Source organism: Lycorma delicatula, chromosome 1 (assembly GCF_047948215.1).
Source record: "Lycorma delicatula isolate Av1 chromosome 1, ASM4794821v1, whole genome shotgun sequence".
In the NCBI taxonomy this organism is placed as follows: Eukaryota; Metazoa; Arthropoda; class Insecta; order Hemiptera; family Fulgoridae; genus Lycorma; species Lycorma delicatula.
Window position 1 is genome coordinate 1736509 of NC_134455.1, and position 26746 is coordinate 1763254.

Here is a 26746-nt window from a genome sequence, read left to right on the forward strand (position 1 = left end):
ATTCAAAAGCTAGGTTGGGAAGTTTTGCCACATTCACATCGCAGTCCCGATCTTGCATCAATAAATAATGTTTTGTTCATTTGGTCCTCACAAAACATCTTTATGTGGCACAAAGTTTGGCAACAATAAAAACGTCAAGAATATGGTACAAAGAACAGTTCACGACCCTCATAACAGAATGTATTTATTCTATGCTTTATACATTTATTATTATTGTAATATTTGCAAATGCGTGTTTCAGTTTAAGGTGGCTATTTAGAATTATATGACATTCTTGATTTTAAGCACAATCATTATTTATGATGTGTTACATTTTTAAGTTCATGAATCATGAAGTAATAAAATGTTTTTGTACATATAGTATTTGCCTCAGCACATAAAGATCACAGCTATTATTTGAAAGTGGACCTATAATAAAAATTATGCTTTACATTTATCATTCCTGTTGATGCCAGTTACTAACATCTGTTTGCTTAACTAACTAAATTTTAAATTACAATAAACATAACACGATAACAGCAAAAGCATACCACTGAGCATAATATATAACTTCAGTGTAAATGTTGAGCCATATGTTGCATACCAAGCATTACTGTTGTTGCGATTTCAGACTCAAACCAATGTTTTTTTTTTTTGTCTTCAGTCATTTGACTGGTTTGATGCAGCTCTCCAAGATTCCCTATCTAGTGCTAGTCGTTTCATTTCAGTATACCCTCTACATCCTACATCCCTAACAATTTGTTTTACATATTCCAAACGTGGCCACAATTTTTTCCTTCTACCTATCCTTCCAATATTAAAGCGACTATTCCAGGATGCCTTAGTGTGTGGCCTATACGTCTGTCTCTTCTTTTAACTATATTTTTCCAAATGCTTCCTTCTTCATCTATTTGCCACAACACCTCTTCATTTGTCACTTTATCCACCCATCTGATTTTTAACATTCTCCTATTGCACCGCATTTCAAAAGCTTCTAATCTTTTCTTCTCAGATACTCTGATCGTCCAAGTTTCACTTCCATATAAAGCGACACTCCAAACATATACTTTCAAAACTCTTTTCCTGACATTTAAATTAATTTTTGATGTAAACAAATTATATTTCTTACTGAAGGCTCGTTTCACTTGTGCTATTCGGCATTTAATATCACTCCTGCTTCGTCCGTCTTTAGTAATTCTACTTCCCAAATAACAAAATTCTTCTACCTCCATAATCTTTTCTCCTCCTATTTTCACATTCTGCGGTCCATCTTTGTTATTTCTAATACATTTTATTACTTTTGTTTTGTTCTTGTTTATTTTCATGCGATAGTTCTTGCGTAGGACTTCATCTATGCCGTTCATTGTTTCTTCTAAATCCTTTTTACTCTCGGCTAGAATTACTATATCATCAGCAAATCGTAGCATCTTTATCTTTTCACCTTGTACTGTTACTCCGAATCTAAATTGTTCTTTAACATCATTATCTGCTAGCTCCATGTAAAGATTAAAAAGTAACGGAGATAGGGAACATCCTTGTCGGACTCCGTTTCTTATTACGGCTTCTTTCTTATGTTCTTCGATTATTACTGTTGCTGTTTGGTTCCTGTACATGTTAGCAATTGTTCTTGTATCTCTGTATTTGAACCCTAATTTTCTTCAAATGCTGAACATTTTATTCCAGTCTACGTTATCGAATGCCTTTTCTAGGTCTATAAACGCCAAGTATGTCGGTTTGTTTTACTTTTATCTTCCTTCTACTATTAATCTGAGGCCTAAAATTGCTTCCCTTGTCCCTATACTTTTCCTGAAACCAAATTGGTCTTCTCCTAACACTTCTTCCACTCTCCTCTCAATTCTTCTGTATAGAATTCTAGGTTAAACTAATTGTTCTGTATTCTTCACATTTATCTGCCCCTGCTTTCTTTGGTATCATGACTATAACACTTTTTTTGAAGTCTGACGGAAATTCCCCTTTTTCATAAATATTACACACCAGTTTGTATAATCTATCAATCGCTTCCTCACCTGCACTACACAGTAATTCTACAGGTATTCCGTCTATTCCAGGAGCCTTTCTGCCATTTAAATCTTTTAATGCTCTCTTAAATTCAGATCTCAGTATTGTTTCTCCCATTTCATCCTCCTAAACTTCCTCTTCTTCCTCTATAACACTATTTTCTAATTCATTTCCTCCGTATAACTGTTCAATATATTCCACCCATCTATCGACTTTACCTTTCGTATTATATATTGGTGTACCATCTTTGTTTAACACATTATTACATTTTAATTTATGTACCCCAAAATTTTCCTTAACTTTCCTGAATGCTCCGTCTATTTTACCAATGTTCATTTCTCTTTCCACTTCTGAACACTTTTCTTTAATCCACTCTTCTTTTGCCAGTTTGCACTTCCTGTTTATAGCATTTCTTAATCGCCAATAGTTCCTTTTACTTTCTTCATCGCTAGCATTCTTATATTTTCTTCGTTCATCCATCAGCTGCAATATATCGTCTGAAACCCAAGGTTTTCTGCCAGTTCTCTTTATTCCGCCTAAGTTTGCTTCTGATGATTTAAGAATTTCCTTTTTAACATTCTCCCATTCTTCTTCTACATTTTCTACCTTATCTTTTTTACTCAGACCTCTTGCGATGTCCTCCTCAAAAATCTTCTTTACCTCCTCTTCCTCAAGCTTCTCTAAATTCCACCGATTCATCTGACACCTTTTCTTCAGGTTTTTAAACCCCAATCTACATTTCATTATCACCAAATTATGGTCGCTATCAATGTCTACTCCAGGGTAAGTTTTGCAGTCAACGAGTTGATTTCTAAACCTTTGCTTAACCATGATATAATCTATCTGATACCTTGCAGTATCGCCTGGCTTTTTCCAAGTGTATATTCTTCTATTATGATTTTTAAATTGAGTGTTGGCAATTACTAAATTATACTTTGTGCAAAACTCTATAAGTCGGTCCCCTCTTTCATTCCTTTTGCCCAGCCCGTATTCACCCACTATATTTCCTTCCTTGCCTTTTCCAATGCTTGCATTCCAATCTCCAACTATTATTAAATTTTCAAACCAATGTTATTCAACATTTTTTTTCCAGAAACAAAAAGTTCATACTGTCATCATGAAATAGTGGAAAATTGTTTTATTTCCAAAATGAGAAGAAATTCAGTTATATGAAAAAAAGGATATCATTAAAGATATGAAATTTTAACAATATTTTTTCAGGCTTTAGGCAGAATTTAAAAAAAAAAAGAAGTTGTTTGCTAGCAGAAACCAACAAAATCATCACATTAAAAAATAATTTAATTTATGTTAATAGAATAGTAACATAAAAACAAGTGGTTTATATCATGGGCTGATTTAATATGTTCAATAAAAATAGCATCGTTCTAGTAATGTAAAAAATTAATTTTTATTCAATTCTAGCTGACTATGCCAGCCCGGTGGCTAGCCCTTTTTGGAAGGAAAGGGTTATGTTTTTATTGTTATAGTCGACTGGGCCAGCTTCGCCATCCTGGTGGTAATCTTTTTGTGGAGTGAATGATTTACATATTGAAGGAAAGATTTAAACTAGAATTTCTGTAAGATTTCTTTATTGATATTCTATCCATTAGCCATGAATATAATCAAATTAATTAAATCTTATTTGAACTTATATACAGGTTACCAGCGACATCGTGTGGATGTTGGATAATGTCGCTGAACAATAAAAATAAAGTAAAATACAATATAGTAAAATCAAATATATTACAATACATTAAAGTATAAAAAAAAATAAATGATTATTATCCCACATACTTAATTAGGTAGTTTGTAAACTATGTTGTTTGTCTGGCGATTCTCAGCCTGAATAAATAGATTTCTTGATAAACCAACTCTTGAGCACGCGACATATAACTGACACTACATATAACCAAAACAACTATTTTCCAACAATAATCTAGCAGTGTTTAGAGACTGTCCTAGTGATTTGTTGATGATCATTGTGTATGATATTCTTAAAGGGAATTGCAAACATTTAAACTGAAATGGAAGATTGGTTGAAATTATTGGAATCTTTGGTACGTAAACATCTCTTATATTTTTTCCAGTAAGAAGTAACTCATTATAGTGAGAAAAGCTGGTATCCAAAATGTTTGATACAGAAGATTGTTTTGACAGGATCCATCATTTTATTTCATTTTTAACAATCTGTTTAATATAACGTGTTATATAAGACCGCAGAGATAAATGCTAGGAATTTGGCTGGTAAATTTTATAAAATCTATATATATATTTAGTTGTGATGGGCGGCAGCACACGGCTCCCGCTAGAAGCAGTTCATTGTCAATTAATTTACAAATTATTTAATTTAATTCCTAAGTGTAGATTATTTTAATTTATTTTTTTAGCCACGAATATAATCAAATTAATGTAAACTTATTTTGACTTGCATTCATCTTGTAGTCCTGAATATTGAACCTTCAAAATCTGGATTTTAGATTTGAAGTATTGCGACTGCTACGTGATGATAAACAAATAGGAGATAATTTAATGTGTGTATATATATATATATATATATATATATATATATAGTGAATATATTAAATGGTGAAAAAAGGGGCATTTTTTGACTTTCTTTTAGTTATAACTTTTGAATTTTTGTTTTAAAGCGATCCTGAAGGAGTGGATAAAGTAAAGTTTGATTAATGTATGTTTAGCAATGCAGCTGCAAAACGGTTAGACAGAATTAGCATATGTACATATATAGGATTAAATTTTGCTGCCAGAGAATAGGACTTCAGAGACTGGACATAAAAAATATTACAGCAATATATATATAACCAATAACTGGTATTGCCACACATATTTTTGAAATCCTTGTTTGCCAAATATATATAGTTTTTAAACCATCACATAAATGCCAGCACGTGTCATAATTTACATGTCACATACAAACAAGCAATTTAATTTTACAGTTAAGATCAAGATCAAAACAATGAATTTAAAAAATAAAAAAAAGGATAGCAACAAGTCATAATAAGTATTTAATTGTTCATTTAAATAAAGAAAACATGGAGATAATGCATTGTAAAACATTCTATAATACCTTTCTTGTTAGCTTGCATTCTTTCTTGAACAACTTCTGCCATTCTTGAAACTAATATATTATATAAAGTTTGGTTAGTTTGTAACTTAGTAGTACCCATGTGAAATACAAGAGGAGCTTGTTGCGAGAATCCTTCTTCAACAGTTGCTGGGCGTTCCACCAATAAAGCACCTACAACAACAAATACACAAATTGGAATGGTTCAAATAATACTACCAATAACTATGGATGAAAGCATTGATACTGCACAGTTGCTATTATTTAAAAGAGGGGTTGACAAAAACTTCTCTTTAAAGAGCAATTAGCATGCAAATAATTGTTAAAGCAAACTACAACAGGGTCAGATATTTTCAAATTATAATTATAATTATAAATTTCTGGAAGGCCTTTTAACTTTGAAAGTACCTATAAGCAGTATTATATCAGATGGATCACAAAGTATGACAGAGGAAAAATCTGGATTTGTTGGGATCTTTAATCAAGAATATCCCAAGAACAATGTTGTGTGTCTACATTGAGTCATACACCAAGATGCCCTGAGTAAATCTCCCTTGGAAATGAAACTTGTGCTTGATGTCACTGTAAAGTTTGTTAATGCTACTTGATTTCAAGACCTTATTTGCAGACAATTTAAAGAAATTCCTTACTTCATACAAACTGATTACTCTGATATACTGTATTACTTGAAAGTAAGGTGACTTAGTGTAGGATGCGTCTTTGAGTTTTGCAGCCGAAAGATAAAATAATGTCATTCTTCCATGAGAAATATTGGTCTGTAGAGTGATATTCCTAAGTTCCTAAATGGCTTTCAGAATTTGCATTTTTCACAGATCTTCTCTGCCACATGAACAAGTTGAATATCAAGATGCAAGGAAAAAATTAACTTGATGATATTTGGTTCTATCTCTGAGGTTGTAAATTACAACTTCTTCTGTTTGCAAATCAGCCAGCTAAGAATGACTCGTCTCACTTTCTGGGATTAAATTCAACAGCTCCAGTGATAAAGGATAAGCTTAGGAGCTACAAGGATATTCTGAGAAAACTCCATGGTGAATTTGAATGAAGATTTCAAAATTTCAGTGCCACTGAAAGGACCGCTATTTTATACAACTGCATAGCTGTTCTGTGATAATGCAGGACAATCTGATCTTACTGAATTAAATGTTTAATTACTGAATTAGAATGAACTTTCAATTAGTAGCGATGTCTCACAAATGCTGAAATGAGTTAATGTTATTTTGTGATTTTTAAATTGAGTGGATTAAATGAGGAACATACTAATGCAAAATTTTTAAAAAGAGCAGAGAAGCAGTAACCAAAACATGTATTTTTAAATACACTAAGTTACAACTAGTTAATATGATCTGAAAATGGTCTTGATTCATTGATGATGATGATCATGTGTGCTTGGGAAATCATCAACACCTCTCTACTAAAGTCAACTTGTGCATTCTAATTGGATCAAACCATATAACTGAAAAACGAAGGACGTACAGAGCCACTGCGCCTGCTCAGAAATGAAACATTTGTAAAAAAGAAACAAAACGGATGATAAAACGGGAATTCACAGCTATGATATCATAACTGAATTCAGTTTTTCCATTAAGCGGGTAAAAGTTAACAAATGCCAAAATGGACATCAAGTTTGATCAAGGGTCATCATGATTTTTTTTGAAGGGCATTACTAACAAAAGGATGAGAAAATATCAGGAGGAAAAGAACCAAATTTTGAATGCTTTACCACAACAATAAATTTGTGCATTCGGCAATGGTAATCCATGAATTTCATGTAAAAAATCAAACTGTTTTATTTCATCTATATTCAATACACTCTCAATCAATCCACCTTCAACTTTTGTTTTGTTTCCTAAGTGATATTAAAATTAGAAAGTGGAATATTTGATAAGATTGAAGAAATTAAAATAAATTAGTAAATGACACTAAAAGCCATTTCAAAATATTTTATCACCGCTTCCTGAAGTAGAAACACTGTTGGGATAAGTATGCAGAGGGTGATGAGAGCAAATAGTTTCCAGATATGCCCTAAACATTTATATAAAATGAACTTGAACACAGTAATAAAACAGAACTCACAGGCAGAGAGATGTTTTTTGGTAGATTTGATTACTTATTACTTAAAAAAGTAGAATTTTTCCTTTTGCAAAACTGTTGATAAATTTGTCAATATGTTTGTACTGAGTAGAAATGTATTTATTTGTATTACATTATCGGTAAAAAAAAAAATCTATAGCTATAAAAAAAGTTTATTTTGAAGATAACCTGTTATAACCCACACAAAAAATGTTTCAGCCTTTTTTTTTATTTTATCTTTAAAAATAATACTATTAAATGGAGTACTTCTAAAAAATATATACAGTAAATATAACCTCTGTTAATACTCATCACAATTTAATTTGTCATATTAAATTTGAGTTTTTACAGACAATATTTTACTACTAATAATAAACAAACTATCCTTTTTTTGGATGAGAACTTAAGGAGAGGCATAGAGTTCAACTAAATTCACCTAAATCTATTGAATTACTTCTGAAAACCTGTAGCACGGTGAACGGAAGTATGATCATAAACCAGTATCATAGGATTACAAAATTTTTAACTTCCTTAATTTCTAATTATTTATGCAGTAACAATATTTAAGATAAAAAATAAATTACTTAATAAAAAAAGAAGAAATTCTGTCTAATTTAAAAAATCTTTTTTTTTATTTATTATAATTATTTTGTTACGTTAAAACTTATAATTACTGCATTATTAATAATTTAAAAAAAAAACTGTTTTTAATTTTTTAATATAATTATAAATAAAAGTCAAGGGTGAAATGATCTAAGCGTCAAATATGTCATTTTGGTGGTATTCTGTTTTATTAATCAATTTCTGTGGTACATTAATTAACATTTCTAGTTATCTATTATTTTCTAATAACAGTAACCTTTTCAACTGAATATCCTCTCCTACCTTATTTATTTATGCTTATATTACTAAATTTCTAGGTATACACCAATGATTTGTCCAAATTTTAACTTCTTATTTGCTTTTAATCTGTTTGAAAACCATCTTTGTAACAGATTTTTCTTTAATTTCTTCAACTTTGACATATCCATAAATAATTTAGGGGTCAGAATCAATGATCGCCTGTGAATATGTTTAGTACAATTTTATATCTGACTTATGTATGATTGTATGGTTTTTATAAAGATGACAACAACTAATTTATACTTTGCATAAAATTCTGAAATCCTTTTTAATTTGTTTAACGAAGACTGTAACACCAGAATATCATCTATTGTGCTCATCCCCTAAAATAACACTTGGTTCCCTATTTCTATTTTTAGCATTAACCAACTTCAAAAAAGGAGGTGGTTATCAATGTGACTATATTTTCTTTTAATGTATGTCATGTAACATCTCCTGACATTAGTAAACTGATTTTGATAATTTTTTTTTAATTGAAAGAGTACTCTTTCAAAATGGTCCCATATAAATTTTAACCAACCATATTCGATGATAATTCTAGGAAAAATACAAAAAAAAACAAACAACTTTTAAATGTGTTACGAAATATCTCTGACGTTAGTAAACCGATTTTGATCATTTTTTAATTGAAGGAGTATACTTTTGGAATAGTCCCATATAGATTTTAACCAAATCTGATGAAAATCTTATGAAAAATATAAAAAACCCAATGGCTAGACACCCTTAGCCGCTAACCACTTGCACCAGTAACTTGACTAAGAGACATAAATCTGCCCCCTAGCAAAATTTTTCTTGCCAAGGCTTATATCACTGCCCTGTCAAGAGTTGTACTCTGTAGTTTGTGAACAGTTGCAACCCAGCTTAATATTAGAGGTAGCATTCTGCGTTCAACATCTTCATATCCCTTTATCTCTTGGAATGTTGTATAAACTGGTAAAATGGCTGATGAAAGATGTTGATTGTGCAACCATCAACATCTTTCATTCTAAGACCAATAGTCTTGTAATCAAATTTTATGAGTATAGCTCCCGGTAACTCTCCATCCTTGTACATCAAGTCGAGGCGGTGAGAACATATCTCTTGGGTTTTGTTTGACAAACGTTTGTGCATTAAACTGACATGACAAGGACGATTCTAAAGACTTTCATTCTGTAAGAATCGACTGTTGTACGTTCTCATTTGTGATTCTAGATTCTCGTTGTTGAGAAGTCTCTGCGGAAATATTCATGACACTTCTTTCTCAATTTTTCCTTAAATGATCATTCCTTTCTTGGCAACTTTCCTTTAAATGTTGCTGTCTCATTTAAGCAGCATGCTTAGTAGGTCTACCCGTATTTTAATTATATAATAATATAAATATATTAAATTTAATATATTACAGTTATAATATATGTATTTAGATGGCCTGGGACCCCCAACATTGGCTATCAGCCTCATAAGTGTTGAAGACTTCCCTCTGCTTTAATGGTCAGCTGCTGTACAGAGAAGGCAAAGCTCCTCGTCCTGTGGAGCCATACTCCCAGGTACTTGGCTCCATCCTTCAGGGCAATCTCCTCCCCATCCACTTTGATAGAAAATGGGGTTATACGCCGCCTTCCTGTCATCGATATGATTTCTGTCTTCTTGGCTGCCAGTTGTAGTCCCTGCCCCTGAAGCCAGGTCTTAATTTTTCAACTGTCCCTGTTGCAATCCTCACCACCTTATGCAGTTTGCTCACAGTCACCACTATTACCAAATTGCCACCGTATGCCACTAAATCCAAGCCTTCCGAAGGACGTTGTCATACACCACATTCCACAGAATGGGGATTGATCCCTGTGGCATCCCACATTGCACGGTTACAATGACCTCCTCCCTTTCTTCTTCGCACATAATTCTCAGTTTCCTTCCATTGAGGTATTGTTATACCATCCTCAGCAAGTATGGTGAGATACCTCTTCCCTCCAACTGCCGCAAAATGGCCTCCCATCTCACCGAGTTGAAGGTGTTGGGGACATCCAGGAGGATGACGAAGGGAATCTTCCTCATATGCCTGGACACCTGGGCCAACCCCCTCTCACCTCCACCATAAAATGAGATCTACAAAAATATGATATAAGAATTCTTTATAGATGCTTAAGTAAACATCTCGATTTCCCCCTGAGGGGAGAAGATCCCACCTCGTAGCGTGTCCGGTTGCTACACCATCCCCTCCGTTCCTGGCCAGTAGTGGCTTTAACGGAGCTTAAGTAAACAGTGAACTCAAGATGATGCACGATCGTGAGATGCTATCTCTGATATGCTCTTGAGATCCCATTCTACATGAGGGAATCCTGTTTAGCCGCCTAGCGGTTGGTTGAGGTACTAACTTTAGTTAACTTTATGTTTAACTTGTATTGGGTGGCACTGACTTCAAAACTAGTTAATTGTTGTAAATACTTTTACTTTAGTTAATAAAGAAAAATATAATTATTTGTAACTTTTTAGTACTATTATTTGTTGAAGTCTGTTATATTTTTATAAATTAAAATTAAATTTATAAATAAATTAAATTAAACTTTTTATAAATTACTTTATTATTATTACGTCTTACATCCATGTCTTGTAATATACTAAACTACTTCTTCATAAACCTATAAATGTAATGGTGTTTCAATACAAAAAACTCAACTTTTATCATATGATAATGTTTTTCATTATTAAAACTGATAAGCTTTTATGCATGAAAATTAACTATTTTCTTTATCAAAAATATTTCCTAAAAACAAACTTACAAATTAGAGAAAATAACAACAAAATTCAAATTTAATAATTTTATAAAAGGAAAATGGCATTCTGATTTTTCTATTTTTGGGTATAAATCTCTAGTAACAGAGTATAAATATTACAATATAAACAAGAAGTATGCAACAGAAAGTACGTATATACCATTAGATTTTTTATATCAAATAGACCACTCTAGAGAACGTGTCTCACATTAAATTCTTCTTAATTTTACAGTAAAAGTACAGGGTCCGGCATATAAATCTGATGATTTTATAGTAATTGTTATGTTGGCACCACTGTCAAGAAGGCGGGAGTGTTGTACATAGACAATAGACAGGTCTATTCATGCTATTTCAGTAGCCAGTATGTCGTGGTCGGGTGAACAATGAGCGTTTGTGATTGAAGCCTATTTTAAAAATAAATGCTCTGTTATTGTAACACAACGTTTATTTTGCAGACATTTCAATTTAAATCAATACGCGTCTGTTCATAGTAGGAATACGATATTGTTGTAGGTGAAGAATTTTAGGAACACATCGTCTGCTTTAATGAAACCAACAGGACGAAAAATGGACTGTGAGAACGCCTGAAAACATTAACGCTGTAAGGTTAGCTGTTACGCGGCCTCCACAACGTTCAGCAGCTGCTGCTGCGCTAGCCATTTCTGATCGAAGTGTACGACGAATTCTTCATGCCGACCTTAAATTCCATCCGTATAAGATGATGTTAGTGCAGCAACTTAATGCAAATGAGCGTCTCGCAAAGCAGCTTGCGAGGTCATCCTCGAAAATGTCCATCAGGATGCCATTATTCTTTTAAGTGACGAGGCGCATTTTCATCTGTCAGGATTTGTGAATAAACAAAATTACCGTTATTAGGCTTCGCATAATCCACAGCAAATTCTTGAAAAACCACTTCACAGTCAATACGTTACTGTGTGGTGTACGGTTTCAAAGTTCGGCATAATTGGCCTGTATTTTTTTGAGGAGTTAAATCGCAGAGTAACAGTAACATCTCATTGATACGTAAACATGTTGAATGAATTACTGCAACCGAAACTGAATGACTTTCAAGGACATGAAATTTGGTTTCAACAGGATGGTGCCACCAACCATACGCCGAGAATTGTAATGGATATTCTGCGAGAAACCTTTCCTGGACATTTGATTTCCCGATTTGGCGACATTCCTTGGTTAGCGCGTTCACCTGATTTGGCTGTTTGTGATTTTTTTCTGTGGGGGTATCTCAAACATAAAGTCTTCAGTAGTCGACCACAGTCAATTGCAGAACTCAAGGAGGCCCTTCAACGAGAAATTAAAGCAGTTCCACAAGTGATTCAGCGAGCAATGTCAAATTTTAGAATGAGGTTAAGTGAGTGTGTTAGGAGTAATGGAAAACATTTGGATGACATCATATTCAAATAAAAAAAATCTATGTAAGTAATTCACTATAAATTGCAAAAATTGATCTTAATTTTATATGTTAAATGTTTTAATAGTACGAAACACAGTTTAATTATTATCCCTCAAAAATCATCAGGTTTATAAGCCGGACCCTGTATAAGCTAACAATTCAAAACTATGCTATTATATTTTAACTAAAACTGACCTATTGTGCCTGGTACTGAAATCTGTCCTTGACCAATATCAAGATCAACAAATAAAGGTCGACGACCCATTCTAACAGCATAATTAAGGAGGATTCTAGTAACAGTAGACTTTCCAACATCTGTAGGCCCGACAATCATAGTTACTGGACCCCTTTTTCCCTCACTTTCAGCTTTTTGTCTTAACTGTTCTAAGCAAGCATGACAGTTCAGGTAAAAAGACTGAAAACAAAAAAAAAATAAATTGAGAAATATATATCATGTATTCAGCAGCTTGCCAATTGAAGTTAATTAGTTTCTCAGAAACTAACACAGAAAACTCACACAGTCCAAAACCACAAATTATGAAACATTAGACAAATCAAAAATATGCAATAGTACATTCAAGACATAATAAAAAAACATGCAAGGATTCATATTATTTAAAATAAAACTGATATTATAAAGAAAAAATAAAGACATTAAAATAATGACAATTTTTTTTTTTAAATGGCAGAAGAGATAAAAAAATGATGAATACTTTTACAATTAGCTATAAGGTCAGCCCAAAAAGACTGTGACCATTTTTTTTTTTTTTTATGAAATGCATTTACATGTGAGCAATAAAATTTTTGAGAAGTAAGCATTAGTAATTAGTGTGCACATTGTTTTTGTTTTTTTGGATTACATTATCGTTAAGTGTCATTCATAGTATGTTAATCTAATAGACGATTGCAACTGCAAGATTTTTATACAACAGTATAGCAAGATTTTATAATGATAAGTATGTATTTAACAATGTTACTATATAAAGTTCTTCAAAAGCTTGGAAAAACCCAAGACAAACAATTTGAAAAATTAACCATTTTCAATAACATTTCTATTAGGATTATACAAATTAGTATAACCATTTCTGAAGTGGCAACATATCAGGTGAGAATGACCAGTGCACCAGTAGGCAATTAACAAGCTGAAATAAAAATGTTGTTAACAATGTGTGCAACTGATCATTAGATGGCCATTTGAGAAATTGCAAATGACATTAGGATTAGCGATGGATAAATGCACATTATTTTAACGGATGACTTGGGTATTTACAGAAATTGTACACACACATGCGCGCGCACACACACACACACGATCCTCTTTAAAACAATGAAAATAGACATTTGAGAATATAGTAATGTGGATGTTCTCATTGAACTTTGATTCCGGCTGCATAGGATAACAGATGAATTCTGTACCAACGTAATGGCTCAATACCGTCAACCAATAAGCTTGCTACAGAGCTTAAGCAAAAGGCATCTATATCAAGGCAAAGGAAAAAATTATGAGCTCAGTCAAGCATCATTAACATAAGCTCAAGCTCATAAGCATCATTATTTCACGCCGAAGAATATACTGCACAGCCATAATCTAAGTGGACTAACTAGAGCCCCATAAAAATGTAACACACTTATCGAATCAGCATCCTAACAGATATTCAACAAGACTCTTTAACATACCAAAAGTTTACCTAAATTTTACTTGCAGCTCCTTAATGTGTTTAATTCACGTTAATCATAAATCAAAAATCGACTCTTAAGAATTTTATGGTAGAGCGTACTTCAATTGGTTTACAGTTCATCCATAATCAAGGTATATATTGTTTGCTAAGATGAGAAAAGGAACTATTTTCTTTGGGAGAAGGTAAAGCCAGAAAATTTGTATCATATAATAGATATAGTTATAGTAATTTCTCGTCAATGACTGAGGAACTAGAGGCAACAACTATGTTGAAAAACCAACATATAATATAAATGTAAAACGGTTTTCTGGATACATTTCACTATATCATTTATTGCCACTACAAATAAGGTAAAACTGTATATTTACCGATAGAACACCATTTTCTAAATTTTCTAATTTATTAAAAAGTGTTGTCTCTATATGAATACAATAGGTTAGATTGCTCAGAAAACTTATAAAGGCCAGCATGGTTTTATCTATTCTCAACTCCTTCAGCATTTAAAATATGCCTTTCCCAAACTGTGTCATATGCTGCCTTTAAGCCAAAGAAGGCAATGACAAGATGCTAATGTGAAGGAAAAGCATTTTATATCGTGGATTCAAGGAAAATAAATCAAGTAGTAGAAAAGTAAAAGCCACTGGAAGAACAATCTTGCCTAAGTCACACTGTTATTTTCTCATATTCTCAGTAATGCAATTGAGAGAATTTCACCAGATAACAAACCAGCCTACTGTTAATCAGTTTCTTGATCATCTTACAAAGAACTTGTCAACAATATAGATTGACAGCTAGAAGGATAAGTCTTGTTATTACCAGTTTTTAAGATAAGAATGACAAGGCTTCCGACTATAAAGCAGTGAAAACCTGTCAGTAGATCGTTGTAAATAAATAAAAGATGCTGCAGAACTACACCTGGAAGGTGAGAAATACTAGAACTAATACTATCATTTCTATGGAAAGTGTCAAGAGAATTTTTTAATCAAATTAAAAGGAATTCAATTCATTCTTTGAATTTTTAATAAAAGGTCATTTCCATTTGCAGCTTGTGCCTCCTAAATTCTAGGTTTCAGTATGACAAACAGTGAGAAACTAATCTAAAACAGATAGCAAATGTGTCATCCACTTTGCAAGAGTTTGTGGCCAGAGTGCAATCACATATCAACCCTAGGGGCAACTGTGCTGGACAAGAGTCATTAGCTATTTGAAGCTTTCTCTACACGATTGACATTGGAGTAGTCCAAAAGATAGAACTAACACATGACTTTATGACTCATGCTTAATGACTAGAAAAACACTCATAAAGGAGCCTTACGATACACCACAACACATTCAGTGGAAGGTCTGCAACTAAATTTTTATTCTCAAAGTGCTTGAATAGTAATCATCAATCCACAAAGAGAACAGAGGCCACTCAGGTTTCCCATAAGAAACCATTTTTGACTATTAGCTATGAAAAATTAGAAATTTATTCTTATTTCAACAGATCACTACATACATCATACTCCTAATTAAATCTACATTCAATTGACCTTTTCAACAATCCACCTTTGTGGCTTAGCAAGCACAGCAGAAGTACCATGCTTAGAGATAATGATGACTGGCTTATGATCACTGGAAACAATCTGATCATGGTGAGGAAGTAGAGAAGGTAATCACAAGAAAAGGTCAATGATGGGCCATGCTCCAAAAGAGAATATAAAGGTCGATCATCTATCAATCAGTAAGGAGCAAACATGTCTCACTTTATCAATCATATATTTTCACAGAACAATACAAAGAACCCCCCCCCCACAACAGTAAGTGGTGTGTGCTGAAATCATCAACAATCAAAGAGGATGGAAAGATCCAGTGGAATACTCAAACTGCAATTGTTAATTTTGGGGGTACAGTGACCGATACGACTGCCAAGTCATGAGTAACAAGCAGAACCTGAGCTATCACTATAATATCCTTTATAAAAATTGCGACATCACATCCTCTATCATCAATAGAGCTGGCGTATCTTTCATAGATATAGCCATGAAGCGATATGCTGTTCTGTTGTTGGAAGTGTTTTGTCTTTTGTAAACATAAAGTAATTGGATCATGTTCCCTGACAAAGAGTTCTCTTTACATGGAACATAGACCACAATGTTCCATTGTAAAATCAGTCTAATTCTATTAAATTATTAAGTAGATAGAATTTATTTGTTTAAGACAATAAGTTTACAATAAACATTATTACATTTTGTATCTTTTCTTTTTGGTAGTAAATTAAAAAAAAAAAATTGTTCAGTCGAGGTCATCACTGTTCTCAAGCAGTACCCAAGGGACAAATGGAGATTTGAAGACTTGAAAGATGGAGTATTTACTTTTCTAGAAGATGCTTTAACAGAGATCTTGCTTAGCAGTTATAAAAGCTTAGCACCAATAAAGCAGCAGCAGATAGCGCCTGGTGGTTAGGTTGGATGAAACTTATATTCTGAATAGCAGAGATGATGGTTAAAAATGATTTTTCCTTACCCAGCTTGCTAATGGTAGTGGTTAGAGATACGATTTGGCTCATATAACAACTGAAATAACCTCTTTAAATCACATTTCAAGAAACCACATCCCTGGTTTTCTTTTTTTAAAAAGAAGCTTGACTGTCTGTAGTTGCTACAAATTAAATGTTTGGTTAGATTAAGTTTCGTGAGTTAAGTACTTCTTATAATCCCTTCAAGATGGAAATAGCAGTTTTTGCCCTACTTTTTAAGAAGGGCAATCTCACGAACGAACTGAAATTACTCCCATTACAGCTGACATACCTTTCCTGTGCATGATAGACATTGTCATCATGCCTTTGGAAACTGCACTGTGCAGAAACAACTGGTTTCTGACATGCTGTTGTAACATATCCTGACACTTAAACTACCTTCTTGAGTTTGGAATGAAAGCTTGTTCCACTAACCAGGAAATAACCTACTTTTATTTGTTCTGGCAAAACAGGTGTTGTTCGGGCGATTTCAATGCTGAATGCATCAAGCTAGGTGGGACAAGGTGAACCCAATGTGGATATAAATTGGCAACGGTGCTGGGTGTGCTTGACATGGTTACACTAAACACACCTGGTATTAATAAAACCTTTGCTGGCAGAGGGACTAGTTCCACTGTGGACATAATGGCGGTTACTGAGAGGCTTTCGCTGAGACAGGACTACTGGAGGGTGCTTGCAGAGGACTTCTCTAGTAATAATCTCACAATCCAATTTAATCTTTCTATTGGAGAATCGACACGTCAGATCAAAAGACATAACTGAAAGCCGACAGAAACACAAATCGCAGCCTTTTCAGAAGTGATGAGCACCAGGCTGGAGTCCAGACATGACTTGACCCCAGAAGAATTCATAGTTAGCTTAAAGGAAGAAAGCGATAAATTGAGAAATTGAGACATGGCTTGATGTAAATTTCAGTTCTTGAGAAGGTGTAGACTGGAAGCAATAGAAGAACTAGAAAATGTATACAAAAGGACTAGAAACTCTCTGTGTGCAGCCTGGAAGAACTTGGTTCAGCAATTAAATGACAACTCATGGGGAAGGGCGAACAGGGTGTTGATGAAAAGATTTGGTGTACCCCTCCGCCTTCTAACTCGTGGACAAACGCTAAGAGCCATTCAAGAACTTTTCATAATGGATGAGGCGGATCTGGTGTATGTCATAAGTAATGAGGAGAGAAGATTCAGTATGAATGAACTTCTATGGGCAATATCTAGGATGAGCATGAACAAAATCCCACGACCTGACTGGGTTTTGGGAAGCTTGCTAAAAGGATTGACGGTGTCGCATCACTGGGTTGTTTTGACGGCTCTTTTAAAACTTTGGGGAACAGTATCTTCCCAACCTCTTGGAAGCAGGGACGACTGATAATGATTCCAAAGCCAACCCCGACTGGACATGCCCAGACTTATTCCCCAATATGTCTGTTGCCAACACTTGGAAAACTGTATGAGCGACTTCTTATGAAGAGAATTTGGATGGAGATAGAGACAACTGGCGGCCTTTCGCCAGTCAATTTGGTTTTATTAGTGGCAAATCCATGGTAGATGCATTAGGCCATGTGAAGGCCTGGACAGATTCGTGTTGGGCCAGCACATGGAAGACCAGGAAGATTTCTTTACTGGTCCTCCTAGACATACACAATGTCTTTAATAGTATACCATGGGCGGCTATTATGGCTGAATTATAGCGAAGAGAGATCAGCCCTTATCTCAGAGCAGTGGTAAATAGCTGCTTACATGAAAGAGGAGTGCTGATAGAAACCAAAGAAGGTGAAGTACGGTTCCTTATGCAGGGAGCTGTGCTCCAAGGCTCTGTACTAAGCCCATTATTATGAAATATCACATTTGATGGGATGCTGCGGCTTGCTTTCCCAGGCAACATGTCGCTGATAGGTTATGTAGATAATTTGGCTGTTAGTCTCTGGGCAGACAGAGGAAGAGGTGGAACAAGCAGTCAATTTGATGATCAGAAGAATAAGCACTTGGCTACAGCTATCTTCTCTTAAGACTCAAGTTGTGGCAGTAGTGGGCTGAAGAAAAATAAAACAAATTAGTGTCAGCATAGATGGAATACAAGTTGGTATGATGCCACACTTTAAATATGTAGGTGTTTGGTTTACACAGAATGGCTTATTTAGTAAACATCTTCAAGAAATTGTAAACAAATTTGAGAAAGACATTAATTCTCTAAGTCACTTAATGGGCTCCAAATGGGTGCCACAGTCTGATCTCTGCGGCCTATAGAAGGGTGTCAGCTGTGGTGGTGGAGGTTTTGGCGGGAGTAGCTCCTATTTGGTTAATGGCTCTGCATAGAAAACAAAAATATGAAGGAATGTCCAAGAAACTATTATATCAGGAGTGGCAGGAGGTGTGGGAAGAGGCACACTTGGGCAAATGGATGAATACCTAGGCTGGAGAGGGGTCATGGACGTGGGTTATTACATTACCCAGCTCCTCTCTGGCCATGGAGAATATGGCGAATACTTTCATTGTTTTAGGTGAAGGGTGCTGCCCAACTGTACATATTGATTCGCCTGAACATACATATTACAAGTGTCGTAAATGGGTTGAACTTTAAACAATGGCATGGATTGGAGTGGATTAAACCGAATTCCACGGTGAAGTATATCCTTGAAGGCATTGTGGAATGGAATAAGATTGAATCACTGGTGACAGAAATTATAAAGACAAAAGAAGCCAATGACTGAATAGAGAATGGAGAATGGTCTGAAAAAAAAATCACGACCAAGTCCCGGGGATGGATTGAGAACCGGGAACAGCATAGCCGGTCCCAGACTTCCCATCCCAAAGCTTGAGCAGGCAAAACAATTAACCAAGACCAAGTCTTGGCTGACATGGTGGGAATACTGGGAAAGGCATAGCCGGGCCCGGGATAACCTCGCTTTGTCAGTTAGAGGCAGGCACATGAAGAAAAGATCCAGAACCAGTGGGTCGACCTGGCGTGCTGGACATACTGCTGACGGTTGGGAAGGCTCATTAGAATCAGAGGAAACTCCTCTCTCTGGGTTGAGTTATTCAGGACAAAACCAGGGAAGCTGAAGAAAAAAAAAATTATGTAAGTGAATGATCCAGAAACCAAAGTTCAGTTGTCACAGTGGAGTATCATTCAGTTAATTGTGTGAAGTCTCAAGAGTGCTACTTCAAAGAAGACTAAAATTAGAAGCCACTAGGCAGGCTATTTTTTTTTCATGGCCTTTGGTAGGAAACTTCTGAACAGATTTCCACCCAAAAGTTATGGACTACTGGTTAGTAAAGCCCAAGATATCTGAATGGCTATAAAAGGTATGTTTAATTAGTGAATTACATATTATAAAAATTTCTTACCTTACATGGACACCAAAGATGGTGTCCATTAACATGGTTAAATTAAAGTTACGGATAGAAAAAATCCATTTCAACTGCACATTACTTGGTTCCTACATTGAGAAGATACAATATTTTGTCATAGTGCAAACTAAATTTTATGATGGCACTATTTGATTATGGTGTACCCTGTTGTTTAATTATCCTATAAGAATTTGTTTCTATTGTCTAAGATGATATGAATTTTAACTAAACTGTACTACACCATACTAAAAACAACATGAAAATAATTAAAATTAAAAAAAAAAAAGAAGAAATTAGATAATGAGTAAAATATCTGGAAGGTACGGTAGACTTAATGGCACATTACCATTGGAGTTTCTTTAGCAATGTAACTAATATTTTTCTTTCCTTTTAATTCTACTGTACAGCCGTGCCATGTAAACACTGCAATTTTGGCCCCTGTTGTAAATGTATATTTCTTTCCTTTAACTAGTTCAGTACCAAATATCTCTGCCATTCCAGATTTTACCTGAAATAAAAAATTGAAGTTGTTAACAGTTAAAAAAATAAATTTTTATTGCTTTAACAAAAATGACATTCTGTAACAATAAATAATGATCAAAATAAAAAAAATAATCATTAATAAATCTAATTTATCTCCATGGCCCATTACTGAATATTATTTTCAGATTTCAATAACATATTCTCTATTTAAAGACTCAATAAATTATTATTACTATTATTTCATATTAGATGAATTAATACCCAACAAATAAGTACACCAAGGGGTGTTCAGAAAGTAAAGATTAATAAAAATTCAAATATTATTTTTTTCAAAAATGGCAGTGCTGTCTAGTCTCGTATACAAAATATAATGTTTACTAGCAAACCAACTGAAAACTGTTTTATATTTTTCTTGATTTACAAAATCAATTATATGTCTCATCATTAAGACCTGCTTAATTTATTTGAGGAGACTACAACTATAACTCTCAGGCAATCTGTAATGTTTATGGCAGACTTACAAACAAGTGACACAAGGAAATATGAAGTAATAAGCTTAAAAAGCCGCCACCACACAAAATCGCAATCAGGGAAAAAATTCAAAACTACATCTACACCAGTACAAAAAATTACAGTAATGGCAACGATCTTCTGAGGCTATTTCTTGTTGATTTTCTACCTACCTGACCATATTGTTTTTCTTTAAATTTTAGGCTTCCATACCGTAAAATAGAGTAAATATATACCTCAAAATTTTGACTTTATTTGACTTTTGTTTGATTTTCCATTTCATTACTGAATTCATTACTTTTTTCTCTGTTACTTATTTTATTTTTGTATGAATAACCAGAAATCTCCAGGTATCCAATGCAGCTTTCAGGATTCAGGGCCCATAGGCAGCTGCATCATTTGTTCTTTGCATGCAGTCTTGTAACAGACTCTGGCCGACCGTAACTGAGACGAGCGGTTAACTGTAATCCAATTACCAAAGAAAACTGGTATCCACAATCTAGCATTCAAATCTGAATAAAGGCCTTTATTAGGATTAGAACTTGAGAACTCTTGACTTCAGAATCAGCTGATTTAAAATGACGAGTTTTAGCACTTTAGCACATCTATTATTATCCCAGAATAATACTAATACTTTTGAACAGTTTCAATACTAATTATTAGATTTGCTGATGTAGTTTAGGATAAACATAAACCTGGTCTTAATAACATTTAGTGTTAATCTGAATCCCTTGCTGTCTTCCACAACTTAACGGTAAATCAGTACAAATTTCCACCAACAGTAATGAATTATCAGGCTTCTATTTATCTACATAACTACAGTCTCTCCTGCTGGTGCTGCCTGGATTATTTATTCTGGATATTGGTTGAATAGTATAAGGAAACAACAAATATCTCTCGTAACAAGTTCTTATTTCAACTTAAACACTCATTTCCTTCTTTTATTATTGCAGTCTAGCTAGATAGTTCCATAACATACTAGGATATGTTTTAACAAGTGAAATCTTGATAATATCTACTGATAAAAATGAAAATCCATTTGGTTCTAATGATGTTCATGTAATTTTCAAGCAAATTTTAGGTGTATAATATTCTTTCTAGAAGATTGTAGTAAGTATTTGTAATTTTCAATTAGTTCTCTTGACAGAAATCTCTCCTTTTTCATTACATGTAGCCAATCCAAAAGCTTCTACATCACTCCTCATTTTTACATGAATCACCCGTAACAATTTTAACACCTTTGAATTTCTAAGTACTCAAAATATGATCCACTTTATTGTAAAACTACTCAAATTCTTGTTCATTTTTATCTGCAGTAAGGACAACTTTTTTAATTTCTTGATTATTTTTTTACTCTGAAATTTGTTATCTGCAATTAGCGTAAAACAGATTACAGGTCAACTGGCAATATTTTCAACTCATTTGCAATAAGTGCTACTATTATTTCAGTAGTATATTTTAATTAGCCAATTCATAAATCTCCTGAGCTTGGTCATCTAGTTTCATGTAAGTCCAATACATCTATTCTGAGTATTCCTATTAGTTCAGGGTACCACTATTCAGTCATACCACTGGCGTGTAAGGCGGGATGTCGCGATTTTCAAAACCCACATTCAATCTTCTGAGATCACTGAGGCGGAAGTGCACCAGGTGATCTGTAGCAAGGCACAGCACAAGGCCCCCGGATATGATTGCATCACAGTGGAACTTCTTGTCCAATCGCTTCCAGTGTCCTGAACTAGAATATATAATAGGTTGCTCTTTGCCAGCCACTTTTTTCCGGTGCGTTGGAAAGGTGGAGACTTGGCATTGTTGTTCAAAGGTGGCGACAAACATCCTACTATTAGTTCTTTTTACCATCCACTAACGCTTTTGCCCATGATTGGGATGGTTTTTGAGAAGGTCCTATATTTGCGTATTAATGTTAAGATCGGCCACTGATCATTTGCTAATGGACAACCAGCATGGTTTCTGACTGGGTAAGAGCACTGAGGATGCCATACTAAGATAATGGATATAGCTTCCTCCAGTCCATGTAAATATGTATTAGGGATTTTCTAGACATATCTGGGGCATTTAACAACTTATGGTGGCCCTCTGCCCTGTTTCATATGCAGAAGAGTAAGTGTACATGAAATGAACTAGAAGTGCTCTCAAGTTATTTCAGCCATCGGACTGTTTCCCTACGTGATGGCGGCTCGGAGATTTGTAAGACTTTAGCCTGTGGATGCCCACAGGGCAGTGTTTGGAGTCCCCTTCTTTGGATCATAGAATTCGATTCGATGTTGTGTTTAAGGTTGCCATGTGGTTTGTCATGTCATCGCTTATGCTGATGACGCACTGCTACTGATTGAAGGGGATTGGTGTAACGAGGTAGAATTCCGAGCTGCTCATGCTTGTGAAACACTCTGACTATGGAGTCTCCAACATAAGATATATTTGAGCCCAGAGTAAACCACAATGATGTTGCTTATGGGTCGATTGGCTGCTTCCCGATGAATGCGATGGTTTGGATGGCTGGTCTCCCCATTTGGTACGTTACGACCACTATTCAGTGTTACTTCACGTGTTATTATACATTTCCCCTCACACAGATTAATCAAGAGAAATGAAACAAATATTTTATTCTCCAATCAACCATGTTATTTGTCCTGCAGATAAAATCTGATCTTTAAAACAGTGGTTTCCAGATGCGTTACGATACTGATAACCAGCTTTCTAGGAACGATCTCTTAATCCAAGGAGATGAAGGTACCCTTATTGCTATCTGTACCACTCTATTATAGACCACACTTTATAGGTTGTTCTTTAAAACCAGCAGAAATATTCCATTTTTTAAATGAGGTGAGTAGAATTAAAGTGTTGTGAAGAAACGGGTTATACAGTCTTCTCAGAAAGAAAAACAGAAATTTCAGTTATCAAAGAAGTTTAAAGTTCTTATTGCAAAAATTATGCTTAGTATTCAATATTCCAAGGTGAAAGAAAGCTCTGGGAAGGAAAGAAATTTCAACAAGTGGACGGAATTTTGTAGCATCTATTGACTAATTAATATTCCACTCTGTGAGACATAGCTTAATGACGTTTTAGAAGAAAGTGGACTATGCATTTTGCATATTACACATAGGGTTACAATTTTTAGATTATAATATATCATTGATTTTTGACATTTACTAGGTTTTAGATTAACAAAAAAAAAAGTGAAATATATTTAGGGAGATGGAATTTCTCTACAATTTACACATTTAAATTAAATGTAAATTTTCACTTTTTTTCATTTCAACAAAGATTGTGAAGCAGCTTTTTAATTTACAAATTTATCTGAATACAGTAAGAGCAAAACAGAATTGAGTTGTGTACAATTATAGTTATGAAAAAATAAAGAAAACAAAACATGAAACATTTGACAGCTGTTACAAAGAATAATCTTACTTGTTCCTGCGGGATAATTAACAATACAAAGCACATGATTATTTCACAAACAATCCTTTTAGGAAGAATAAACTATCAGTTAATTTAACAAAATTTAGAACTTCATGTTTAGAAACAAATTTGTAAAAATGCAATTTGGCATTATTGGTTATTACTCGAAAACTTAATAAAAGTGTAAAGATGTGCAGTTTTCGTAAGTATAATTTTCTATAGAGTAATTAATTACTTTATCAACCTAAATTTTGTTCATCTTCATATTTAATATAGTATGAATGTAGGTATTACAGTATATATATTTAGGATCAGGAAAACACAAGATCTAAATTATGAAAGCGGGTCAAAGTCCGCATCAAGTTATTAGTACTTAAATAAATTACCAATACTTAAAACCAACTAGTAGAACACTTGGCCAAATTAATTTTTACACAGAATTTATCAGTTGAGTAACAGCGATACATCTTGGCTGGTTCCTCACACACCCGAAAGCTCTTTCCTTTGAATTGAATTTGCCAAAATGAACATGGTGACATCAACTACTAACAACAGTAACAAAATATTTTAAAAAAGACAAGAACTATTGCAATCATAAAAATAAAGCATGTATTTGAAAAGTTTATTTTATGAACCAACTGTTTGAAAAAGGTTCTATACAATATTAAACCATTTTTTGTTCTTCATAATTCTTTAAAGTTTTACTTTGCTAAAATAAAACTTGTACAAGTTAATGGAACCTATGTATGAAAATCATTTTTTATTTTGTCTGATTTTGCAATGATGCAATTTCAGTATGCCATAATTCTGTTAATAGAATATATAAAAAATGAAAAGTATATTTAGGATTAAGGCACTTGTTGGTTAGCATCATTTACTTTTTCGGTTATCTGGATAACACCTATTATAATTTTTTTTCACCTTTTTTGTCAAAAAATGCCATTACAAATTTATATAACCTTAAAAAAAATGTTGATTTTTAATATTATTTAATGTTAGATGCTATTAACGAGCATAGCAAGGTTAGGTTATTGATAACCTTACCAAAAATAACCTAACACTCACTAACTTCATCATCTAATTAAAATTAAATATATAAATTACACATGATAATTGAAAGGAATAACAAGCTTTCAAACTTTTTAGTGTTTTTTATCAGTACCCATATTAAAAAACAAATTAGGTGGGACGCTAACCAACAAGTACCTTGACTTTTTATTTAAATTAATTAATTTAAAACTTTTTTCAAATTGTTAGTTACAACAGTCAAAACTTACACTTACACCTCTTGCAATGCATGGGGGTCTAAAGGCCAGAGGGTTCTACTGCTCAGTTGACGGTTTTAACTCATTAAATCTGCATGAGCAGGGGATTGGGTTTGAACAGATTGGGCAGCCTAAAGTGTTTCTGCTGACCTGGACACCTAATGTCTCTTTACCATTACAAAGATTTTATTAAAAAAATAATATGTTTCAGCCTGTAGATGCAAAACTATAACTAAAAATAATAATGTAGTACAAACATAATTAAACATAATAAACTAATTACCTCAACTACCACTGTTTCATTTTTGTTTTCAACTTCAAATCGCAATTCTGCATCGGGATCTAAAACAAATTCTTGAACTTCACCCTCTTTTTCCTTATCATCAACCATTGCCACTGGGTTACTTTAACAACTTACACGACTTTGTAGACAACACTACCTGTAGACAACATTGAAAAGATTGATTTGCTAAAATCTTACAATTTTTAAAACAAAACAAAGTTTACACTACCAAAGTTAAAGATAATAATTTTGGAACAACATTTTTCATTGTCTTAGAACGATTATTATATAAAAAATTGTATATAATTCCAATTGTCAACATAACATTATTATAAGTTAGGTTAACATTATTGGTAATTGTAAATAAATTAACCAACATTTGACTTATCGGATAAATAAACAAATACTTAATACTTTCACAAATGCAACCTTATAATATAAATAATAGCTAATGTAATTAGATTTAAAGCAATAACTCACGAAATAACTTGTTTCACAAATAGAAACCAAAACCACGCGATAACAACATAAACAATACCTCATAATAACTACGAGTGGTTTACATTACACAGAGGTAAAATTTCCCTGTGAGAGTAATATATAGTATTAACTGTTTTATTTTTTAAAATATAAGAAAACTTTTAAGAGAATTATTCCGTGGGTTTGAAAAACAAGTATTAATGTATTTTATACTCCAGCTCAATGTTTCTTAGCTATTTTTTTTTTAATCATGTAAATCATAAGCTGTTTATTTTATACCTACTTATTATTAGGGGGGTTGCGCCCCCTGGCCCATAGTGGACAGCATTTCAGCGTTTTTCTTACCGAGTCATAATATAGAACTAATGTTCGTCTTATGTCTATTCGGAGTTTTAATATAGGGTCTCACCCTAAATTTCTCATTAGGTATTACATGATTGTTCGGGTATTTTCACCTATTGTTCGTCCAAAAAGATCAAGTAGGTCTCGAATTATTGTAGTTTTCAGCATTTTTCTTACCATTTTA

At 33.6% G+C, this 26746-nt stretch overlaps 1 protein-coding gene across 2 annotated transcripts in view; it reads right to left on the reverse strand.

The window, feature by feature from the left end:
• Positions 1 to 26303, reverse strand: part of cbc (protein CLP1 homolog) — a 45672-nt gene extending 19369 nt beyond the window's left edge. Inside the window, exons 1-5 of one of the 2 annotated variants that reach the window (XM_075355899.1) lie at positions 26221 to 26303; positions 25741 to 25897; positions 20126 to 20287; positions 12431 to 12650; positions 5084 to 5254 (exon numbers count right to left, since the gene is read on the reverse strand). In XM_075355899.1, the coding sequence (XP_075212014.1) occupies positions 5084 to 5254; positions 12431 to 12650; positions 20126 to 20287; positions 25741 to 25848 (661 nt within the window). In that variant the 5' untranslated portion in view covers positions 25849 to 25897; positions 26221 to 26303. The remainder of the gene's footprint in view (positions 1 to 5083; positions 5255 to 12430; positions 12651 to 20125; positions 20288 to 25740; positions 25898 to 26220) is intronic. The other variant, XM_075355976.1, reaches the window with a different exon arrangement.
• Positions 26304 to 26746: the final 443 nt, after the last annotated feature.